Here is a 22,348-nt window from a genome sequence, read left to right as displayed (position 1 = left end):
GAGAGCAGAGAGCAGTGTCAGTGGGGAGCGGAGAGCAGTGTCAGTGAGGAGCGGAGAGAAGGGAGCAGAGAGCAGTGTCAGTGGGGAGCAGAGAGCAGTGTCAGTGAGGAGCAGAGAGAAGTGTCAGTGAGGAGCAGAGAGCAGTGTCAGCGGGGAGCAGAGAGAAGTGTCAGCGGGGAGCAGAGAGCAGTGTCAGCGAGGAGCAGTGGGCAGTGTCAGCGAGGAGCAGAGAGCAGTGTCAGCGGGGAGCAGAGAGAAGTGTCAGCGGAGAGCAGAGAGCAGTGTCAGCGGGGAGCAGAGAGAAGTGTCAGTGGGGAGCAGAGAGCAGTGTCAGCGAGGAGCAGAGAGCAGTGTCAGTGAGGAGCAGAGAGAAGTGTCAGTGGGGAGCAGAGAGCAGTGTCAGTGGAGAGCGGAGAGCAGTGTCAGTGAGGAGCAGAGAGAAGTGTCAGTGAGGAGCAGAGAGCAGTGTCAGTGGGGAGCAGAGAGAAGTGTCAGTGAGGAGCAGAGAGCAGTGTCAGCGGGGAGCGGAGAGAAGTGTCAGTGGGGAGCAGAGAGCAGCGTCAATGGAGAGCGGAGAGCAGTGTCAGTGAGGAGCAGAGGGAAGTGTCAGTGAGGAGCAGAGAGCAGTGTCAGTGGAGAGCGGAGAGCAGTGTCAGTGAGGAGCAGAGAGAAGAGTCAGTGGGGAGCGGAGAGCAGTGTCAGTGGAGAGCGGAGAGCAGTGTCAGTGAGGAGCGGAGAGAAGTGTCAGTGAGGAGCAGAGAGCAGTGTCAGTGGGGAGCAGAGAGAAGTGTCAGTGAGGAGCAGAGAGCAGTGTCAGCAGGGAGCAGAGAGAAGTGTCAGTGGGGAGTGGGGAGCGGAGAGCAGTGTCAGTGGGGAGCAGAGAGAAGTGTCAGCGGGGAGCAGAGAGCAGTGTCAGCGAGGAGCAGAGGGCAGTGTCAGCGAGAAGCAGAGAGCAGTGTCAGGAGCCAGTGAGGGGGAGAGAGCAGTGTCAGTGAGGGGGAGAGAGCAGTGTCAGTGGGGAGCAGAGAGCAGTGTCAGTGAGGGGGAGAGAGCAGTGTCAGTGAGGGGGAGAGAGCAGTGTCAGTGAGGAGCAGAGAGAAGTGCCAGTGGGGAGCAGAGAGCAGTGTCAGTGGAGAGCAGAGAGCAGTGTCAGCGGGGAGCAGAGAGAAGTGTCAGTGGGGAGCGGAGAGCAGTGTCAGTGAGGAGCGGAGAGAAGTGTCAGTGAGGAGCAGAGAGCAGTGTCAGTGGGGAGCAGAGAGCAGTGTCAGCGAGGAGCAGAGGGAAGTGTCAGCGAGGAGCAGAGAGCAGTGTCAGGAGCAGAGAGCAGTGTCAGTGGGGAGCAAAGAGAAGTGTCAGTGAGGAGCAGAGAGCAGTGTCAGTGGAGAGCAGTGTCAGTGGAGAGCAGAGAGCAGTGTCAGCGGGGAGCAGAGAGAAGTGTCAGTGGGGAGCAGAGAGCAGTGTCAGTGGGGAGCAGAGAGAAGTGTCAGCGAGGAGCAGAGAGCAGTGTCAGTGGGGAGCAGAGAGAAGTGTCAGCGGGGAGCAGAGAGCAGTGTCAGTGGGGAGCAGAGAGCAGTGTCAGTGGGGAGCAGAGAGAAGTGTCAGCGAGGAGCAGAGAGCAGTGTCAGCGGGGAGCAGAGAGAAGTGTCAGCGGGGAGCAGAGAGAAGTGTCAGCGGGGAGCAGAGAGCAGTGTCAGTGGGGAGCAGAGAGAAGTGTCAGTGAGGAGCAGAGAGCAGTGTCAGTGGGGAGCAGAGAGAAGTGTCAGTGAGGAGCAGAGAGCAGTGTCAGTGAGGAACAGAGAGAAGTGTCAGCAGGGAGCAGAGAGAAGTGTCAGTGGGGAGCAGAGAGCAGTGTCAGTGAGGAGCAGAGAGAAGTGTCAGCGGGGAGCAGAGAGAAGTGTCCGTGAGGAGCAGAGAGCAGTGTCAGTGGGGAGCAGAGAGAAGTGTCAGCGAGGAGCAGAGAGCAGTGTCAGCGGGGAGCAGAGAGAAGTGTCAGCGGGGAGCAGAGAGCAGTGTCAGCGAGGAGCAGAGGGCAGTGTCAGCGAGGAGCAGAGAGCAGTGTCAGGAGCAGTGTCAGTGGGGAGCAGAGAGAAGTGTCAGTGAGGAGCAGAGAGCAGTGTCAGTGGAGAGCAGAGAGCAGTGTCCGTGGGGAGCAGAGAGAAGTGTCAGTGAGGAGCAGAGAGCAGTGTCAGTGGGGAGCAGAGAGAAGTGTCAGCGGGGAGCAGAGAGAAGTGTCAGCGGGGAGCAGAGAGCAGTGTCAGTGAGGAGCAGAGAGAAGTGTCAGTCAGGAGCATAGAGCAGTGTGTGTGGGGAGCATAGAGAAGTGTCAGTGGGGAGCAGAGAGAAGTGTCAGTGGGGAGCAGAGAGCAGTGTCAGTGGGGAGCAGAGAGAAGTGTCAGCGAGGAGCAGAGAGCAGTGTCAGCGGGGAGCAGAGAGAAGTGTCAGCGGGGAGCAGAGAGAAGTGTCAGTGGGGAGCAGAGAGCAGTGTCAGCGGGGAGCAGAGAGAAGTGTCAGCGTGGAGCAGAGAGAAGTGTCAGTGGGGAGCAGAGAGAAGTGCCAATGAGGAGCAGAGAGAAGTGTCAGTGAGGAACATAGAGCGGTGTCTGTGGGGAGCAGAGAGAAGTGTCAGTGGGGAGCAGAGAGAAGTGTCAGTGGGGAGCAGAGAGCAGTGTCTGTGGGGAGCAGAGAAAAGTGTCAGCAGGGAGCAGAGAGAAGTGTCAGTGGGGAGCAGAGAGAAGTGTCAGTGAGGAGCAGAGAGCAGTGTCAGTGGGGAGCAGAGAGCAGTGTCTGTGGGGAGCAGAGAGAGAGAAGTGTCAGTGGGGAGCAGAGAGAAGTGTCAGTGGGAGCAGAGAGCAGTGTCAGTGGGGAGCAGAGAGAAGTGTCAGTGGGGAGCATAGAACAGTGTCAGTGAGGAGCAGAGAGCAGTGTCAGTGAGGGGGAGAGAGCAGTGTCATTGAGGAGCAGAGAGAAGTGTCAGAGGGCAGCAGAGAGCAGTGTCAGCGGAGAGCAGAGAGCAGTGTCAGTGGGGAGCAGAGAGCAGTGTCAGTGAGGAGCGGAGAGAAGGGAGCAGAGAGCAGTGTCAGTGGGGAGCGGAGAGCAGTGTCAGTGAGGAGCAGAGAGAAGTGTCAGTGAGGAGCAGAGAGCAGTGTCAGCGGGAGCAGAGAGAAGTGTCAGCGGGGAGCAGAGAGAAGTGTCAGCGGGGAGCAGAGAGCAGTGTCAGCGAGGAGCAGTGGGCAGTGTCAGCGAGGAGCAGAGAGCAGTGTCAGCGGGGAGCAGAGAGAAGTGTCAGCGGAGAGCAGAGAGCAGTGTCAGCGGGGAGCAGAGAGAAGTGTCAGTGGGGAGCAGAGAGCAGTGTCAGCGAGGAGCAGAGAGCAGTGTCAGTGAGGAGCAGAGAGAAGTGTCAGTGGGGAGCAGAGAGCAGTGTCAGTGGAGAGCGGAGAGCAGTGTCAGTGAGGAGCAGAGAGAAGTGTCAGTCAGGAGCAGAGAGCAGTGTCAGTGGGGAGCAGAGAGCAGTGTCAGCGGGGAGCGGAGAGAAGTGTCAGTGGGGAGCAGAGAGCAGTGTCAGTAGAGAGCGGAGAGCAGTGTCAGTGAGGAGCAGAGAGAAGTGTCAGTGAGGAGCGGAGAGCAGTGTCAGTGGAGAGCGGAGAGCAGTGTCAGTGAGGAGCAGAGAGAAGTGTCAGTGGGGAGCGGAGAGCAGTGTCAGTGGAGAGCGGAGAGCAGTGTCAGTGAGGAGCGGAGAGAAGTGTCAGTGAGGAGCAGAGAGCAGTGTCAGTGGGGAGCAGAGAGAAGTGTCAGTGAGGAGCAGAGAGCAGTGTCAGCGGGGAGCAGAGAGAAGTGTCAGTGGGGAGTGGGGAGCGGAGAGCAGTGTCAGTGGGGAGCAGAGAGAAGTGTCAGCGGGGAGCAGAGAGCAGTTTCAGCGAGGAGCAGAGGGCAGTGTCAGCGAGGAGCAGAGAGGAGTGTCAGGAGCCAGGGAGGGGGAGAGAGCAGTGTCAGTGAGGGGGAGAGAGCAGTGTCAGTGGGGAGCAGAGAGCAGTGTCAGTGAGGGGGAGAGAGCAGTGTCAGTGAGGGGGAGAGAGCAGTGTCAGTGAGGAGCAGAGAGAAGTGCCAGTGGGGAGCAGAGAGCAGTGTCAGTGGAGAGCAGAGAGCAGTGTCAGTGGGGAGCAGAGAGAAGTGTCAGTGGGGAGCGGAGAGCAGTGTCAGTGAGGAGCGGAGAGAAGTGTCATTGAGGAACAGAGAGCAGTGTCAGTGGGGAGCAGAGAGAAGTGTCAGCGCGGAGCAGAGAGAAGTGTCAGCGGGGAGCAGAGAGCAGTGTCAGCGAGGAGCAGAGGGCAGTGTCAGCGAGGAGCAGAGAGCAGTGTCAGGAGCAGAGAGCAGTGTCAGTGGGGAGCAGAGAGAAGTGTCAGTGAGGAGCAGAGAGCAGTGTCAGTGGAGAGCAGTGTCAGTGGAGAGCAGAGAGCAGTGTCAGCGGGGAGCAGAGAGAAGTGTCAGTGGGGAGCAGAGAGCAGTGTCAGTGGGGAGCAGAGAGAAGTGTCAGTGAGGAGCAGAGAGCAGTGTCAGTGGGGAGCAGAGAGAAGTGTCAGCGGGGAGCAGAGAGCAGTGTCAGTGGGGAGCAGAGAGCAGTGTCAGTGGAGAGCAGAGAGAAGTGTCAGCGAGGAGCAGAGAGCAGTGTCAGCGGGGAGCAGAGAGAAGTGTCAGCGGGGAGCAGAGAGAAGTGTCAGCGGGGAGCAGAGAGCAGTGTCAGTGGGGAGCAGAGAGAAGTGTCAGTGAGGAGCAGAGAGCAGTGTCAGTGGGGAGCAGAGAGAAGTGTCAGTGAGGAGCAGAGAGCAGTGTCAGTGAGGAACAGAGAGAAGTGTCAGCGGGGAGCAGAGAGAAGTGTCAGTGGGGAGCAGAGAGCAGTGTCAGTGAGGAGCAGAGAGAAGTGTCAGCGGGGAGCAGAGAGAAGTGTCCGTGAGGAGCAGAGAGCAGTGTCAGTGGGGAGCAGAGAGAAGTGTCAGCGAGGAGCAGAGAGCAGTGTCAGCGGGGAGCAGAGAGAAGTGTCAGCGGGGAGCAGAGAGCAGTGTCAGCGAGGAGCAGAGGGCAGTGTCAGCGAGGAGCAGAGAGCAGTGTCAGGAGCAGTGTCAGTGGGGAGCAGAGAGAAGTGTCAGTGAAGAGCAGAGAGCAGTGTCAGTGGAGAGCAGAGAGCAGTGTCCGTGGGGAGCAGAGAGAAGTGTCAGTGAGGAGCAGAGAGCAGTGTCAGTGGGGAGCAGAGAGAAGTGTCAGCGGGGAGCAGAGAGAAGTGTCAGCGGGGAGCAGAGAGCAGTGTCAGTGAGGAGCAGAGAGAAGTGTCAGTCAGGAGCATAGAGCAGTGTGTGTGGGGAGCAGAGAGAAGTGTCAGTGGGGAGCAGAGAGAAGTGTCAGTGGGGAGCAGAGAGCAGTGTCAGTGGGGAGCAGAGAGAAGTGTCAGTGAGGAGCAGAGAGCAGTGTCAGCGGGGAGCAGAGAGAAGTGTCAGCGGGGAGCAGAGAGAAGTGTCAGTGGGGAGCAGAGAGCAGTGTCAGCGGGGAGCAGAGAGAAGTGTCAGCGTGGAGCAGAGAGAAGTGTCAGTGGGGAGCAGAGAGAAGTGCCAATGAGGAGCAGAGAGAAGTGTCAGTGAGGAACATAGAGCGGTGTCTGTGCGGAGCAGAGAGAAGTGTCAGTGGGGAGCAGAGAGAAGTGTCAGTGGGGAGCAGAGAGCAGTGTCTGTGGGGAGCAGAGAAAAGTGTCAGCAGGGAGCAGAGAGAAGTGTCAGTGGGGAGCAGAGAGAAGTGTCAGTGAGGAGCAGAGAGCAGTGTCAGTGGGGAGCAGAGAGAGAGAAGTGTCAGTGGGGAGCAGAGAGCAGAGAGAAGGGTCAGTGAGGAGCAGAGAGCGGTGTCTTTGGGGAGCAGAGAGCAGTGTCTGTGGGGAGCAGAGAGAGAGAAGTGTCAGTGGGGAGCAGAGAGAAGTGTCAGTGGGAGCAGAGAGCAGTGTCAGTGGGGAGCAGAGAGAAGTGTCAGTGGGGAGCATAGAACAGTGTCAGTGAGGAGCAGAGAGCAGTGTCAGTGAGGAGCAGAAAGAAGTGTCAGTGAGGAGCACAGAGCACTGTCAGTGAGGAGCAGAGAGCAGTGTCAGGAGCACAACGCAGTGTCAGTGAGGAGCAAAGAGCAGTGTCAGAAGCACAGAGCAGTGTCAGTGAGGAGCAGAGAGAAATGTCACTGAGGAGCACAGAGCAGTGTCTGGAGCACAGAGCCGTGTCAGGGGGAGCAGGGAAAAGTGTCAGCGGGGAGCAGAGAAGCAGAAAGAAGTGTCAGTGAGGAGCACAGAACAGTGTCAGTGAGGAGCAGAGGAGCACAGAGCACTGTCAGTGGGGAGCGCAAAGCAGTATCAGTGACAAGAAGAGAGCAGTGTCAGTGAGGAGCAGAGAGCAGTGTCAGAGCACAGTGCAGTGTCAGTGAGGAGCACAGAGCAGTGTCAGTGGGGAGCATAGAGCAGTAAGGAGCATAGAGCAGTGTCAGCGAGGAGCAGAGAGCAGTGTCAGGAGCACAGAGCAGTGTCAGTGAGTAGCACAGAGCAGTGTCAGTGAGGAGCAGAGAGCAGTGTCAGGAGCAGAGAGCAGTGTCAGTGAGGAGAAGAGTGCAGTGTCAGTGAGGAGCACAGAGCAGTGTCAGTGAGTAGCATAGAGCAGTGTCACGAGGATCAGAGAGCAGTGTCAGGAGCAGAGAGCAGTGTCAGTGAGGAGCATAGGGCAGTGTCAGCCAGGAGCAGAGAGCAGTGTCAGGAGCAGAGAGCAGTGTCAGTGAGGGGCAGAGAGCAGTGTCAGTGTGGGGCAGAGAGCAGTGTCAGTGAGGAGCATAGGGCAGTGTCAGCGAGGAGCAGAGAGCAGTATCAGGAGCACACAGCAGTGTAAGTGAGGAGCAGAGGGTAGTGTCTGGAGCACGGCACAGTGTCAGTGAGAAGCAGAGAGCAGTGAGGAGCAGAGAGCAGAGTCAGTGAGGAGCAGAGAGCAGTGAGGAGCAGAGAGCAGAGTCAGTGAAGTGCACAATGTACTGTCGGTGAGGAGCACAGAGCAGTGTCAGTAAGGAGCAGAGAGAAGTGTCAGTGAGGAGCCCAGAGCAGTGTCAGGAGCCCAGAGCAGTGTCAGCGAGGAGCAGAGAGCAGAGTCAGTGAGGAGCACAGAGCAACATCAGTGAGGAGCAGAGACCAGTGTCAGGAGCACAGCGCAGTGTCACTGAGGGGCACAGAGCAGTGTCAGGAGCACAGAGCAGTGTCAGCGAGGAGCAGAGAGCAGTGTCAGTGAGGAGCAGAGCATAGTGTCAGTGAGGAGCACAGCGCAGTGTCAGTGAGGAGCACAGTGCAGTGTCAGTGAGGAGCAGAGAGAAGTGTCAGGAGCACAGAGCGGTGTCAGTGAGTAGCATAGAGCAGTGTCAGCGAGGAGCAGAGAGCAGTGTCAGGAGCAGAGAGCAGTGTCAGCGAGGAGCAGAGGGCAGTGTCAGCGAGGAGCAGAAAGCAGTGTCAGGAGCACAGAGCAGTGTCAGTGAGTAGCATAGAGCAGTGTCAGCGAGGAGCACAGAGCAGTGTCAGGAGCAGAGATCAGTGTCAGTGAGGGCAGAGAGCAGTGTCAGTGAGGAGCAGAGAGCAGTGTCAGTGAGGAGCAGAGAGAAGTGTCAGTGGGGAGTAGAGAGCAGTGTCAGTGGAGAGCAGAGAGCAGTGTCAGTGAGGAGCAGAGAGAAGTGTCAGTGAGGAGCAGAGAGCAGTGTCAGCGAGGAGCAGAGGGCAGTGTCAGCGAGGAGCAGAGAGCAGTGTCAGGAGCGGAGAGCAGTGTCAGTGAGGGGGAGAGAGCAGTGTCAGTGAGGAGCATAGGGCAGTGTCAGTGAGGAGCAGAGAGCAGTGTCAGGAGCACAGAGCAGTGTCAGTGAGGAGCAGAGAGCAGTGTCAGTGAGGAGCAGAGAGCAGTGTCAGTGAGGAGCATAGAACAGTGTCAGTGAGGAGCACAGAGCAGTGTCAGTGAGAAGTACAAAGCGGTGTCTGGAGCACAGAGCAACATCAGTGAGGAGCAGAGAAGAAGACCCTACTCTCTTTGACACAGATCACAAAAAGACCATAGACCCCTCTGGTGCAGATCACCAAAAGACCCTACATCCCTCTGACACAGACCACCACAGGACCTATATTCCTTTGACACAGATCACCACACGACCCTACCTACATCACTCTGCTCAGATCACCGAAAGACCCTACACCCCTCTGATGCAGATCACCAAAAGACCTTACATTCCTCTGGTACAGACCACCACAAGACCCTTAATCCCTCTGCTAAGATCTCCACAAGGACCCCACATTCCTCAGGTGTAGATCTCTAAATGAACCTAAATCCCTCTGATTCTGATCACCACAAGAGTCTACAGTCCTCTGACACAGATCACTAAAAGACCCTACATCCCTCTGATGCAGATCACTAAAAGACCGTACATCCCTCTGATGCAGATCATAACAAGACCCTACATTCCTATGATGCAGATCACCCAAAGACCCGACAGCCCTCTCACACAGGTCACCAAGAGACTCTTTATTCCTCTGGCTCAGAACACGGAGACCCTACAGTCCTCAGGCACAAATCGCCACTAGACCCGACATCCCTCTGCTCCGATCACTACAAGACTCTATAGCCCTCTGCTCAGTTCACCACAAGACACTACCGGCTACATGTATCAAGCTTTCTTTTTGCGATTCGCAAATTGCGAGTCAGAGCAGCTCGCAATTTGCGAGTTGCAAAACAGTATGTAGGGTAGTGTCCTTGACACTATTTGCGATTAGCAAGGGGGTCGCAAATGCCCACCTCATGAATATTCATGAGGTAGGTCGCAATTTGCAACCCCTTTGGGAATGGCAGCCCTCACAGGGATCGTGGCCTGCTGGAGACAGCAGACCACTATGTCTGTGACTGTTTTTAAATAAAGCAGTTTTTTGTTTTTTTTTGTAATGCAGCCTGTTTTCCTTAAAAGGAAAACGAGATGCATTACAAAAACAAAAAATTAAGAGTTTTTGTTTCATTTTTTCAGAGCATGCAGTGGCCTAAAGGACCACTGCCTGCTCTGAAAAAATGTTTTCAGGGACATTCACAAAGGGGAAGGGGTCCCATGGGGACCCCTTCCCGTTTCTGAACACGGTCATAAAACAATCATACATGGGACAATGAGTCGCAATTAGGAAGGGAACACCCCTTCCTAATTGCGTGTCGTAATCCCGTTTTGCAATTCAGTGAAAAGTTTACCAAATCGCAAAACTGGGTTTGTACATGGGGAAGTGCTTTTTGCATGTCGCAAACAGCCAGATTCGCCGTTTGCAACGTGCAAAAAGCTTCATACATGTGGCCCTTAATCCCTCTGACTTAGATCATCGCAACACTCTCCTTCCCTCTGCTCAGATCACCAAGAGAGCCTACCTACTCCTGACTCAGATCACCAAGAGAGCCTACCTACTCCTGACTCAGATCACCAAGACACCCTACATTGCTCTGACTCAGATCACCATAATACCATACATTCCTCTGATGCAGATCACCACAGGACCATACATACCTCTGATAGAGATCACCAGGAGACCCTACAATCCTCTGACACAGATCACCAGGAAACCCTACATCCCTTTGAGTCAGATCATCAGGAGACCTTACATCACTCTGCTCATATCATCACAGGACCCTACGTCCAACTGACTCAGATCACTACAAGACCCTACCTCCCTCTGCTCAGATCACCTAGAGAGCCTACATACCCCTGACTCAGATCACCAAGAGACCCTACGGTCCTCTGACGCAGATCACCAAGAGACCCTACAGTCCTCTGACGCAGATCACCACAACACCCTCAATCTGTCTGTTCAGATCACCACAAGACCCTCTATCTCTCTGCTCAGATCACCGAGAGACCCTACATTCCTCCGACTCAGATCACCAGGAGACCCTACAGTCCTCTGACGCAGATCACCACAAGACCCTACATCCTTCTGCTCAGATCAGATCAGATCAAGACCCTACTTCCCTATGCTCAGCTAATCAAAATAGCCTAGATAATCCTGACTCAGATCACCAAGAGACCCTACGGTCCTATGACACAGATCACCAAGAAACCCTACAGTCCTCTGAAGCAGACCACAACAAGATCCTACATCCCTCTGCTCAGATCAGCACAAGACTCTACATTCCTCTGAGTCAGATCAGCAGGAGACCCTACAGTCCTCTGAGACAGATCACCACAAGACTCTACATCCATAGGCTCAGATCACCACTAGACCCTACATTACTCTGATGCAGATCAGCAAAAGACTCTATATCCTTCTGACACAGAACACCAAAAGACTCTACATTTCTCTGACACAGATCTCCACAAGACCCTACATTCCCCTGATTCAGATCACCACAATAACCTACATCATTGTGACACAGATCACCAAAAGACCCTACATTCCTCTGACTCAGATCACCACAAGACAATACATTCCTCTGATGCAGATCACCACAGGACTGTACATTGCTCTGAGTCAGATCACCAAGAGACCCTGCAGTCCTCTGTCACGGATCACCACGAGACCCTACATTCCTCCGCTCAGATCACCACATGACCCTACATCCCTCTGACAAAGATCAACACAAGCCCCTACAGTCCTCTGACACAGTTCATCACAAGACTGTACAAGTCTCTGACGCAGATCACCACAAGACTCTATAGTCCTCTACTCAGATAACCACAAGATGCTACATTTCTCTGCTCAGATCACCACAAGATGCTACAATCCTCTGACTCAGATCACCACAAGACAATACATTCCTCTGAAGCAGATCACCACAGGACCATACATTCTGCTAACGCAGATCACCACAAGAACGTACATTCCTCTGAGTCAGGTCACTAAGAGACCCTGAGGTCATCTTCCATAGATCACCACAAGACCCTACATCCCTCTCACACAGATCACAAGACGTACATCCCTCTGCTCAGATCACCAAGAGAGTCTAAATACCTGTTGCTCAGATCACCAGGAGACCCTACAGTCCTCTGATGCAGATCACCACAAGATCCTACATCCCCTGCTCAGATCACCACAAGACACTACAACCCTCTGCTCAGGTCACCACAAGACCCTGCACCCTCTTTCACAGATCACCACAAGACCCTCCATACCTTTGCTCAGATCACCAAGAGACCCTACATGCCTTCGACTTGGATCACCAAGACCCTACATCCCTCTGACACAGATCACCGCAAGACCCTCCATTCCTCTGACTCAGATCACCACAATACCCTAAGGCATTGTGACACAGATCACAAAAAGACCCTACATTCCTCTAACTCAGATCACCACAAGACAATACGTTCCTCTGATGCAGATCACCACGGGACCATACATCCCTTTGCTCAGATCACCAAGAGATCCTACAGATCTCTCACACAGTTCACCAATAGACCCTACATCCCTCTGATGCACATCACAAAGACACCCTACAGTTCTCTGACACAGTTCACCAGGAGACCCTACATTCCCCTGACTCAGATCACCACAATACCCTTCATCATTGTGACACAGATCACCAAAAGACCCTACATTCCTCTGACTCAGATCACCACAAGACAATACATTCCTCTGATGCAGATCACCACAGGACCGTACATTCCTCTGAGTCAGGTCACCAAGAGACCCTGAGGTCATCTTCCATAGATCACCACAAGACCCTACATCCCTCTACTCAGATCACCACAAGTCCCTACATCCCTCTGACAAAGATCACTACAAGACCCTACATCCCTCTGACACAGAATCCCCACAAGACCCTACATCCCTCTCACACAGATCACAAGACGTACATCCCTCTGCTCAGATCACCAAGAGAGTCTAAATACCTGTGGCTCAGATCACCAGGAGACCCTACCATCCTCTGACGCAGATCACCACAAGATCCTACATCCCGCTGCTCAGATCACCACAAGACCCTGCACCCCTCTTCCACAGATCACCACAAGACCCTCCATTCCTTTGCTCAGATCACCAAGAGATCCTACAGATCTCTCACACAGTTCACCAATAGACCCTACATCCCTCTGATGCAGACCACAAAGACACCCTACAGTTCTCTGACACAGTTCACCAGGAGACCCTACATGCCTCTGACTCAGATCACACCCTAAGTGCACACAGTCTGTCTATGTTCTAGCGCCCAGCTTCCCCCCCATCTGGACAGGACACTGTCACTTCACCATTTGTTTATAATCTGTGTCTCCAGAGAATTCTGCATGCTCTGCGCCTTGTTGCCATCTCCTGCTGGACAGCTGCCTGAGCTCCAGGGAATCTGGAAGTAAAAAAGCTGCTTTGCATGACAAATAACCTGCATGGTTTAGGTGGTCCTCACAGTGCTCACCTGCATCAGTTGATCTTGGCTAGGCAGCAGACCACGGGCATCCTCACAGGGGAAAACACAGACCACCTTCAGCTTCTTCCAACATCCGATGGGTGGACTACCAGAATGTCCTCCTTTTTATAATGACTGATCAAAGTATCAGCTGCAGAATGCCGACTAACTCAATATCATCTAGTCACGTGTATATAGGTAGCTATGTAGGTAAGTTAATATTGACTATCTGGATAACTTCAAGGTACCCAGACATAGAGTTAAGTATGTTAAATCAGTGCTTACCACTAGGCACAGATTTAGATGTGGAGGGCAGTGAATCTACAAACATCTACCTTCAGAGAACAGCAGTACCTGATGTCCTGGTGACCTCAGTATTCCTACATTCCACCCATCTCACCAGGTATTTCATGTAAAATGCTGGGAAGGCTTACCTGCTTGATGGATGCCGACCAGTACCAGAGCTGCTAGGCCGACCACCTTCCAAGAGTGAAACCGAGCCATGGTGCTTTGTGCGTGTACTGGGTCTTGGGTCTGCTCTGTGCCAGCTTTTGTCTGTGCCACTGCCTGGTATGTGCCACGTCCTGTGTGTGCCAGGTCGCGCGTCTGGTGTGTGCCAGGGCCTAGGTGTACAAGGTTCTCAGTCTGGCGTGTGTCTTTGCCAGTCCCTAGAGTGTGCAGCTCCTGTGCGTAATGGGTCCTGAGTCTGGTCTGTACCAGTTATTGTACTTGCCAGTGCCTAGTCTTTGCCATGTCCTGTGTGTGCCAATACCGGTATGTGCCAGGTCTGGTCTGTGCTGGGGTCTAGTCTGTGCCAGGAAGCTTGTGTATTCGATCCTGGGTCTAGTCCATGCCAGTTATTGTCTGTGCCAGTGCATAGTCTGTGCCAGGTCCTGTGTGTGCCAGGCACTGGGTCTGGTCTCTGCCAGTATCTAGTTTGTACCAACGCCTATGTGTACTGGGTCCTAGGTCTGGTCTGTGCCAGGTATTGTCTGTGCCAGTGCATAGTCTGTGCCAGGTCCTTTGGTTACCAGGTCTGGTTACCACCACCTTCTGTATATGCCAGTGCCTCGCCTGTGACAGATCCTGTGTGTGCCAGGTCCTAGGTAGCGTCTGATACTGTTAGCGCCAAGTCCAGTCACAGCCAAGTCCTGGTTTTGGGATGTTGCTGCTTCTGGCAGCTTACAGCCGAAGGCTTGTCCACATCCGGGGAGCAGAAACATTTATAGGATGAAGACCCAGCCAGTGTGAGACCACCCACCCTGCAGGCATTGTGCAGAGTCTGACTCAGTCTTCACCGCCTGCCCACGATGCTCTCATTGTCTTTTGCTGCCCTTTTAAGTATCTTTTCTCTGCATCATTGCTCAGCCCAGGTTCTATTCAAACAATTAGACAGATAATTACATTGAGAAAGGTGGGTTAGGTGAAGTCAGATGGGGAGATGGGAGAGCCAGGCACCGGCGCACCTTACTGCAGGTGACCACGAGTCCTTTAGAAGAGGCGGGATTCATTCCAGTTCCCCAGAGGGAGGGGTTCTCCATTGTAGATCATTCCACCTATTCTGGAACGAGTGCCTTCCTGCTGACCTTGGCTTGCTCACTGTGTTCCACCTATGCTGCTGTCACCGTTAACTAATGCTGCCTGACTGCATCTGAAGACGCTCAAACCAAGCAGCACACTGCAGGTTCGGTATAACCCCAGCCAATGAGTGCAAGCAGAAGACGCTCAAACCAAGCAGAACACTGCAGGTTCAGCATCACGCCAGCCAGTGAGTGCAACCCGAAGACGCTCAAACCAAGCAGCACACAGCAGGTTCAGCATCACGCCAGCCAGTGAGTGCAACCCGAAGACGCTCAAACCAAGCAGCACACAGCAGGTTCAGCATAACGGCAGCCAATGAGTGCAAGCAGAAGACGCTCAAACCAAGCAGCACACAGCAGGTTCAGCATCACGCCAGCCAATGATTGCAAGCCAAAGACGCTCAAACCAAGCAGCACACTGCAGGTTCAGCATCACGCCAGCCAGTGAGTGCAACCCGAAGACGCTCAAACCAAGCAGCACACAGCAGGTTCAGCATAACCCCAGCCAATGAGTGCAAGCTAAAGATGCTTAAACCAAGCAGCACTCTGCAGGTTTAGCATCACACCAGCCAGTAAGTGCAAGCCAAAGATGCTCAAACCAAGCAGCACACAGCAGGTTCAGAATAACCCCAGCCAGTGAGTGCAAGTCGAAGACGCTCAAACCAAGCAGCACACTGCCGGTTCGGTATAACCCCAGCCAATGAGTGCAAGCCGAAGACGCTCAAACCAAGCAGCACACTGCAGGTTCGGTATAACCCCAGCCAATGAGTGCAAGCCGAAGACGCTCAAACCAAGCAGCACACTGCAGGTTCGGTATAACCCCAGCCAATGAGTGCAAGCCGAAGACGCTCAAACCAAGCAGCACACTGCAGGTTCAGCATAACGCCAGCCAATGATTGCAAGCCGAAGACGCTCAAACCAAGCAGCATACTGCAGGTTCAGCATAACGGCAGCCAATGAGTGCAAGCAGAAGACGCTCAAACCAAGCAGAACATAGCAGGTTCAGCATCACGCCAGCCAGTAAGTGCAAGCCAAAGATGCTCAAACCAAGCAGCACATAGCAGGTTCAGCATCACACCAGCCAGTGAGTGCAAGCCAAAGATGATCAAACCAAGCAGCACACTGCAGGTTCAGAATAACCCCAGCCAGTGAGTGCAAGTCGAAGACACTCAAACCAAGCAGCACACTGCAGGTTCAGCATAACCCCAGCCAGTGAGTGCAAGCAGAAGATGCTCAAACCAAGCAGCACACAGCAGGTTCGGTATAACCCCAGCCAGTGAGTGCAAGCAGAAGATGCTCAAACCAAGCAGCAGACTGCAGGTTCAGCATCATGCCAGCCAGTGAGTGCAAGTCAAAGATGCTCAAACCAAGCAGCACACTGCAGGTTCGGCATCACGCCAGCCAGTGAGTGCAAGCAGAAGACGCTCAAACCAAGCAGCACACTGCAGGTTCAGAATAACCCCAGCCAGTGAGTGCAAGCCACCCTACGGTCAAACCAAGCAAAACGCTGCAGGTTCGGGATCTCACCAGCCAGTGACTGCAAGCCGAAGACGCTCAAACCAAGCAGCACACAGCAGGTTCGGCATAACAGCAGCCAATGAGTGCAAGCCAAAGACCCACAAACCAAGCAGCCCACTTCAGGTTCCGTATAACCCCAGCCAGTGAGTGCAAGCCAAAGACGTTCAAACCAAGCAGCACACAGCAGGTTCGGCATATCCCCAGCCAGTGAGTGCAAGCCGAAGACGCTCAAACCAAGCAGAACACTGCAGGTTCAGCATCACGCCAGCCAGTGAGTGCAAGCCAAAGACACACAAACAGAGCAGCACACTGCAGGTTCGGCATAACCCCAGCCAATGAGTGCAAGCCGAAGACGCTCAAGCCAAGCAGCACACAGTAGATTCTGCATAACCCCAGCCAAGGAGTGCAAGCCGAAGATGCTCAAACCAAGCAGCACACTGCAGGTTCAGCCTCACGCCATCCAGTGAGTGCAAGCCGAATACGCTCAAATCAAGCAGCACAATGCAGGTTCGGCATAACCCCAGCCAATGAGTGCAAGCTGGAGATGCTCAAACCAAGCAGCACACAGCAGGTTCAGCATAACCCCAGCCAATGAGTGCAAGCCGAAGATCCTCAACCCAAGCAGCACAATGCAGGTTCGGCATAACCCCAGCCAATGAGTGCAAGCTGGAGATGCTCAAACCAAGCAGCACACAGCAGGTTCAGCATAACCCCAGCCAATGAGTGCAAGCCGAAGATCCTCAAACCAAGCAGCACACTGCAGGTTCAGTATAACCCCAGCCAGTGAGTGCAAGCCGAAGATGCTCAAACCAAGCAGCATACAGCGGGTTCAGCATAACGCCAGCCAATGAGTGCAAGCCGAATATGGTCAAACCAAGCAGCACACTGCAGGTTCAACATCACGCCATCCAGTGAGTGCAATCTGAAGACGCTCAAACCAAGCAGCACACTGCAGGTTTGGCATATCCCCAGCCAATGAGTGCAAGCTGAAGACGCTCAAACCAAGCAGCACACAGCAGGTTCAGCATAACGCCAGCCAATTAGTGTAAGCCGAAGATGCTCAAACCAGGCAGCATACTGCAGGTTCAGCATCACGGCAGCCAGTGAGTGCAAGCCAAAGACGCTCAAACCAAGCAGCACACAGCAGGTTCGGCATATCCCCAGCCAGTGAGTGCAAGCCGAAGATGCTCAAACCAAGCAGCACACTGCAGGTTCAGCATCACGCCAGCCAGTGAGTGCAAGCCAAAGACACACAAACAGAGCAGCACACTGCAGGTTCGGCATAACCCCAGCCAATGAGTGCAAGCCGAAGACGCTCAAACCAAAAGGCACACAGCAGGTTCAGCATCACGCCATCCAGTGAGTGCAAGCCAAAGATGCTCAAACCAGGCAGCACACAGCAGGTTCAGCATCACGCCATCCAGAGAGTGCAAGCCCAAGACGCTCAAACCAAACAGCACACAGCAGGTTTAGCATCACGCCAGCCAGTGAGTGCAACCCGAAGACGCTCAAACCAAGCAGCACACTGCAGGTTCGGCATAACCTCAGCCAATGAGTGCAAGCCGAAGACGCTTAACCCAAGCAGCACACAGCAGGTTCAGCATCACGCCATCCAGTGAGTGCAAGCCGAAGACGTTCAAACCAAGCAGCACACAGCAGGTTCTGCATAACCCCAGCCAAGGAGTGCAAGCCGAAGATGCTCAAACCAAGCAGCACACAGCAGGTTCTGCATAACCCCAGCCAAGGAGTGCAAGCCGAAGATGCTCAAACCAAGCAGCACACTGCAGGTTCAGCCTCACGCCATCCAGTGAGTGCAAGCCGAATACGCTCAAATCAAGCAGCACAATGCAGGTTCGGCATAACCCCAGCCAATGAGTGCAAGCTGGAGATGCTCAAACCAAGCAGCACACAGCAGGTTCAGCATAACCCCAGCCAATGAGTGCAAGCCGAAGATCCTCAAACCAAGCAGCACAATGCAGGTTCGGCATAACCCCAGCCAATGAGTGCAAGCTGGAGATGCTCAAACCAAGCAGCACACTGCAGGTTCGGTATAACCCCAGCCAATGAGTGCAAGCCGAAGATCCTCAAACCAAGCAGCACACTGCAGGTTCAGTATAACCCCAGCCAGTGAGTGCAAGCCGAAGATGCTCAAACCAAGCAGCATACAGCGGGTTCAGCATAACGCCAGCCAATGAGTGCAAGCCGAATATGGTCAAACCAAGCAGCACACTGCAGGTTCAACATCACGCCATCCAGTGAGTGCAAGCTGAAGACGCTCAAACCAAGCAGCACACAGCAGGTTCAGCATAACGCCAGCCAATGAGTGTAAGCCGAAGATGCTCAAACCAGGCAGCACACTGCAGGTTCAGTATAACCCCAGCCATTGAGTGCAAGCCAAAGAGCTCAAACCAAGCAGCATACTGCAGGTTCAGCATCATGCCAGCCAGTGAGTGCAAGCCAAAGACGCTCAAACCAAGCAGCATACAGAAGGTTCAGCATAACGCCAGCCAATGAGTGCAAACCGAATATGCTCAAACCAAGCAGCACACTGCAGTTTCAGCATCACGCCATCCAGTGAGTGCAAGCTGAAGACGCTCAAACCAAGCAGCACACTGCAGTTTTAGCATATCCCCAGCCAATGAGTGCAAGCTGAAGACGCTCAAACCAAGCAGCACACAGCAGGTTCAGCATAATGCCAGCCAATGAGTGCAAGACGAAGATGCTCAAACCAAGCAGCATACTGGAGGTTCGGTATAACCCCAGCTAGTGAGTGCAAGCCGAAGAGCTCAAACCAAGCAGCACACTGCAGGTTCAGCATAATGCCAGCCAATGAGTGCAAGACGAAGATGCTCAAACCAAGCAGCATACTGGAGGTTCGGTATAACCCCAGCCAGTGAGTGCAAGCCGAAGACGCTCAAACCAAGCAGCACATAGCAGGTTCAGCATCACGCCAGCCAGTGAGTGCAAGCCGAAGACGCTCAAACCAAGCAGCACACTGCAGGTTCAGCATCACGCCAACCAGTGAGTGCAAACCGAAGAGCTCAAACCAAGCAGCACACTGCAGGTTCAGCATCACACCAGGCAGTAAATGCAAGCCGAAGAGCTCAAACCAAGCAGCAAACTGCAGGTTCAGCATAACGCCATCCAATAAGTGCAAGCTGAAGACGATGAACCCAAGCAGCACACTGCAGGCTCAGCAGAATGGCAGCCAACGAATGCAAGCCAAAGATGCTCAAACCAAGCAGCACACAGCAGGTTCAGCATCACACCAGCCAGTGAGTGCAAGCCGAAGATGCTCAAACCAAACAGCACACTGCAGGTTCAGCATCACACCAGCCAATGACTGCAAGCTGAAGACACTCAAATCAAGCAGCACACAGCAGGTTCAGCATCACACCAGGCAGTGAATGCAAGCCGAAGAGCTCAAACCAAGCAGCAAACTGCAGGTTCAGCATAACGCCATCCAGTAAGTGCAAGCTGAAGGCGATGAACCCAAGCAGCACACTGCAGGGTCAGCATCACGCCAGCCAGTGAGTGCAAGCCAAAGATGCTCAAACCCAGCAGCACACAGCAGGTTCAGCATCACACCAGCCAGTGAGTGCAAGCCGAAGATGCTCAAACCAAGCAGCACACTGCAGGTTCAGCATCACACCAGCCAATGACTGCAAGCTGAAGACAGTCAAACCAAGCAGCACACAGCAGGTTCAGCATAATGGCAGCCAGTGATTACAAGCTGAAGATGCTCAAACCAAGCAGCAAACTGCAGGTTCAGCATAACGCCATCCAGTAAGTGCAAGCTGAATACGATGAACCCAAGCAGCACACTGTGCAGTTATCATGACACAAACCAGTCGTGCATCTCAAAGACACTGAAGCCAAGTAGCACACACCAAGGTCATCATGACACCAGCCAATGAGTGCTCCTAAAATATGGTTGAACCAGGCATCACACCAGATGATCTTCATGACACCAGCTAATACGTTCATCTCAAAGACACTCAAATCAAGCAGCACACCGTCCAGACATCATAACACCAGACAATTGTGCATCTCAGAGATTCTCAAACCAAGAAGCACACCTCATGTTCATCATATTGCCAGCTAATGAGTGCAACCCGAAGACACTCAAACCAAGCAGAACACCACACGGTCATCATGACACCAGCCAGTGTTTCCTCCCTGAAGATGTTCAAGCCAGGCAGCACACAGATGATCATCATGACACCAGCTAATGTATGTATCTCAAAGACCCTCTAACCAAGCAGCACACCGAGCGGTCATCATGAATCCAGCTAATGCATACATCTCAAAGACACCCAAGCCAGGTAGCACACACCATAGTTATTATGGCACCAGTGTGCTCCTCAAAGATACTAGAACCAGGCATGCGTTCATCTAACAGACACTCAAACCAAGCAGCACACTGTGCAGACATCATAGCATCAGCCAATTGTGCATCTCCTAGATGCTCAAACTAAGCAGCACACAGCGTGATCATCTTAACACCAGCCAATCATGCATCTTTAAAGACGCTCAAGCCAGGTAGCACACACCATTGTCATCATGACTCCAGCCAATGCATGCACCTCAATGATGCTCAAACCAGGCATCACACAAGATGATTTCAATGACGCCAACTAATATGTTCATCTCAAAGACACTCAAACCAAGCAGCACACTGTGCAGACATCATAACACCAGCCAATTATGTATCTCAAAGATGTTCAAGCTAGGTAGCACACACCATGTTCATCATGACACTAGCCAAAGTGTGCACCTCATAGATGTTCAAACCAAGCAGAACACCAGATGATCTCCATGACACCAGATAATTTGTTCATCTCGAAGACACTCGAACCAAGTAGCACACTGTGCGGCCATTATAACACCACTGAATCGTGCACCTCAAAGATGCTCAATCTACGCAGCACACCAGATGATCATTATGACACCAACCAACCGTGCATCTCAAAGATGCTCAAACTAAGCAGCACACAGCGTGATCATCACGATACCAGCCAATTGTGCAGCTCAAATATGTTCAAATCACGCACCACACTGTGCAGTCATCATGATACCAGCCAATAAGTGCATGCCCAAGACATTCAAACCAGATAGCACACAGTGTAGTCATCATGACACCAGCCAATGCCTGCACTTTAAAGATGCTAAACCAAGCAACGCACCATGTGGCCATCATGACACCAACCACTGAGTGCATCCCGAAGACTCTGAAGCCAGGCAGCACACAGAATGGTCAGCGTGACACCAGCCAATGCCTGCACCTTAAAGATGCTAAACCAAGCAACGCACCATGTGGCCATCATGACACCAACCATTGAGTGCATCCCGAAGACACTGAAGCCAGGCAGCACACAGATTGGTCAGCGTGACACCAGCCAATGCCTGCACCTTAAAGATGCTAAACCAAGCAACGCACCTTGTGGCCATCATGATACCAACCATTGAGTGCATCCCGAAGATGCTGAATCCAGGCAGCGCACAGACTGGTCAGCATGATACCAGCCAATATGAGGAGCTCAAAACTGCTCAAACCAGACTGCATAGTATACAGTCATCCTGACACAAGCCAGTAAGTGCACCTGAAGAATGAATTAATTATTGAATAGCCACTTGTAAAGTGCTACAGTTACCCAAAGAGGACACCCTGGAGCTGAAGCAAGTCAGAGAAAGCATGATAAGGGTTGAAGTAAATTTGGTTAAGCATCTAAACCACAGGTTTTTAAATGTTTTTTAAAAAGACATCATTGTCAACACAACGTAAAGTGACAGAAAGGTCATTCCAGAGTACAGCAACGAGACAGGCAAAGGAGCACCTGCTTTTCCTCATCCGCATAATTCTGGGTACTGTTCACAGTCGTGCCTTCCCTAGTGGGGCGGTAGTGTTTGAAGCGTTCCATCATATACCTGGGGAAAATGTGAGGACTAAGCTTTAAAATAGGATCCCCTTGTTCCCTGGGAACCAGTGTAGAAATCTGAAATGTGATGGTATACGAAAGCTCATGCCAAGCAGCACAACTCGTGGTCATTATGATACCAGTCAAGGAGCACACCTAGAAGATGTTCACAATGTGTGGTGTTCGAGACACCAGCCAATGACTACGGCCAGAAGATGCTTGAGCCAAGCAAAGCACTGCCCAGTCATCATGGCACCATCCAATGACTACAGACAGAAGATGCTTGTGCCAAGCAGCACACAACGCTATCATCATGACTCCAGCCAATGAGTACAACCAGAATGCTCGCCCCAAGCAGCACATGGCATGGTCATTGTAGGAAAGTACCATATTTCTTGGCATGTTACCCCCAATTTTACATGTATGTCAGTATGTTTTTGCTTGTCTCACTAGGATCCTACTACTCAGGACCACAGTGCTCATAGTTTGTAGCCTGAATGTGTATACCTGTGTAGTGATTAACTGTGTCACTGAGGCTCTGTGTAGGAAAGTACCATCTTGCCTGGCATGTTACCCCCATATTTCACTGTATATATGTTGTTTTAGTCTATGTGTCACTGGGACCCTGCCAGCCAGGGCCCCAGTGCTCATAGGTATGCGCCCTGTATCTGTTCCCTGTGTGATGCCTAACTGTCTCACTGAGGCTCTGCTAACCAGAACCTCAGTGGTTATGCTCTCTCTGCTAACAGGCTAGTGACTAAATTTACCAATTCACATTCGAATACTGGTACACCCATATAATTCCCTAGTATATGGTACTGAGGAACCCAGGGTATTGGGGATCCAGGAGTTCCCTATGGGCTGCAGCATTTCTTTTGCCACCCATAGGGAGCTCTGACAATTCTTACACAGGCCTGCCAGTGCAGCCTGAGTGAAATAA

At 52.9% G+C, this 22,348-nt stretch overlaps 1 protein-coding gene across 1 annotated transcript in view; it reads right to left on the bottom strand.

Moving 5' to 3' along the window:
- LOC138301446 (pneumococcal serine-rich repeat protein-like) overlaps positions 1-13,569 on the bottom strand; it is an 85,936-nt gene extending 72,367 nt beyond the window's left edge. The window contains exon 1 of the mRNA XM_069241945.1: positions 12,827-13,569. Coding sequence (XP_069098046.1) covers positions 12,827-12,896 — 70 coding nt within the window. The 5' untranslated portion in view covers positions 12,897-13,569. The remainder of the gene's footprint in view (positions 1-12,826) is intronic.
- Between the last annotated feature and the right edge of the window lie 8,779 nt (positions 13,570-22,348).

This window comes from Pleurodeles waltl, chromosome 6, assembly GCF_031143425.1.
Source record: "Pleurodeles waltl isolate 20211129_DDA chromosome 6, aPleWal1.hap1.20221129, whole genome shotgun sequence".
NCBI classification, from domain to species: Eukaryota; Metazoa; Chordata; class Amphibia; order Caudata; family Salamandridae; genus Pleurodeles; species Pleurodeles waltl.
Note: the sequence above shows the minus strand (reverse complement) of the source record. Positions and strands in the feature narration are given on the sequence as shown.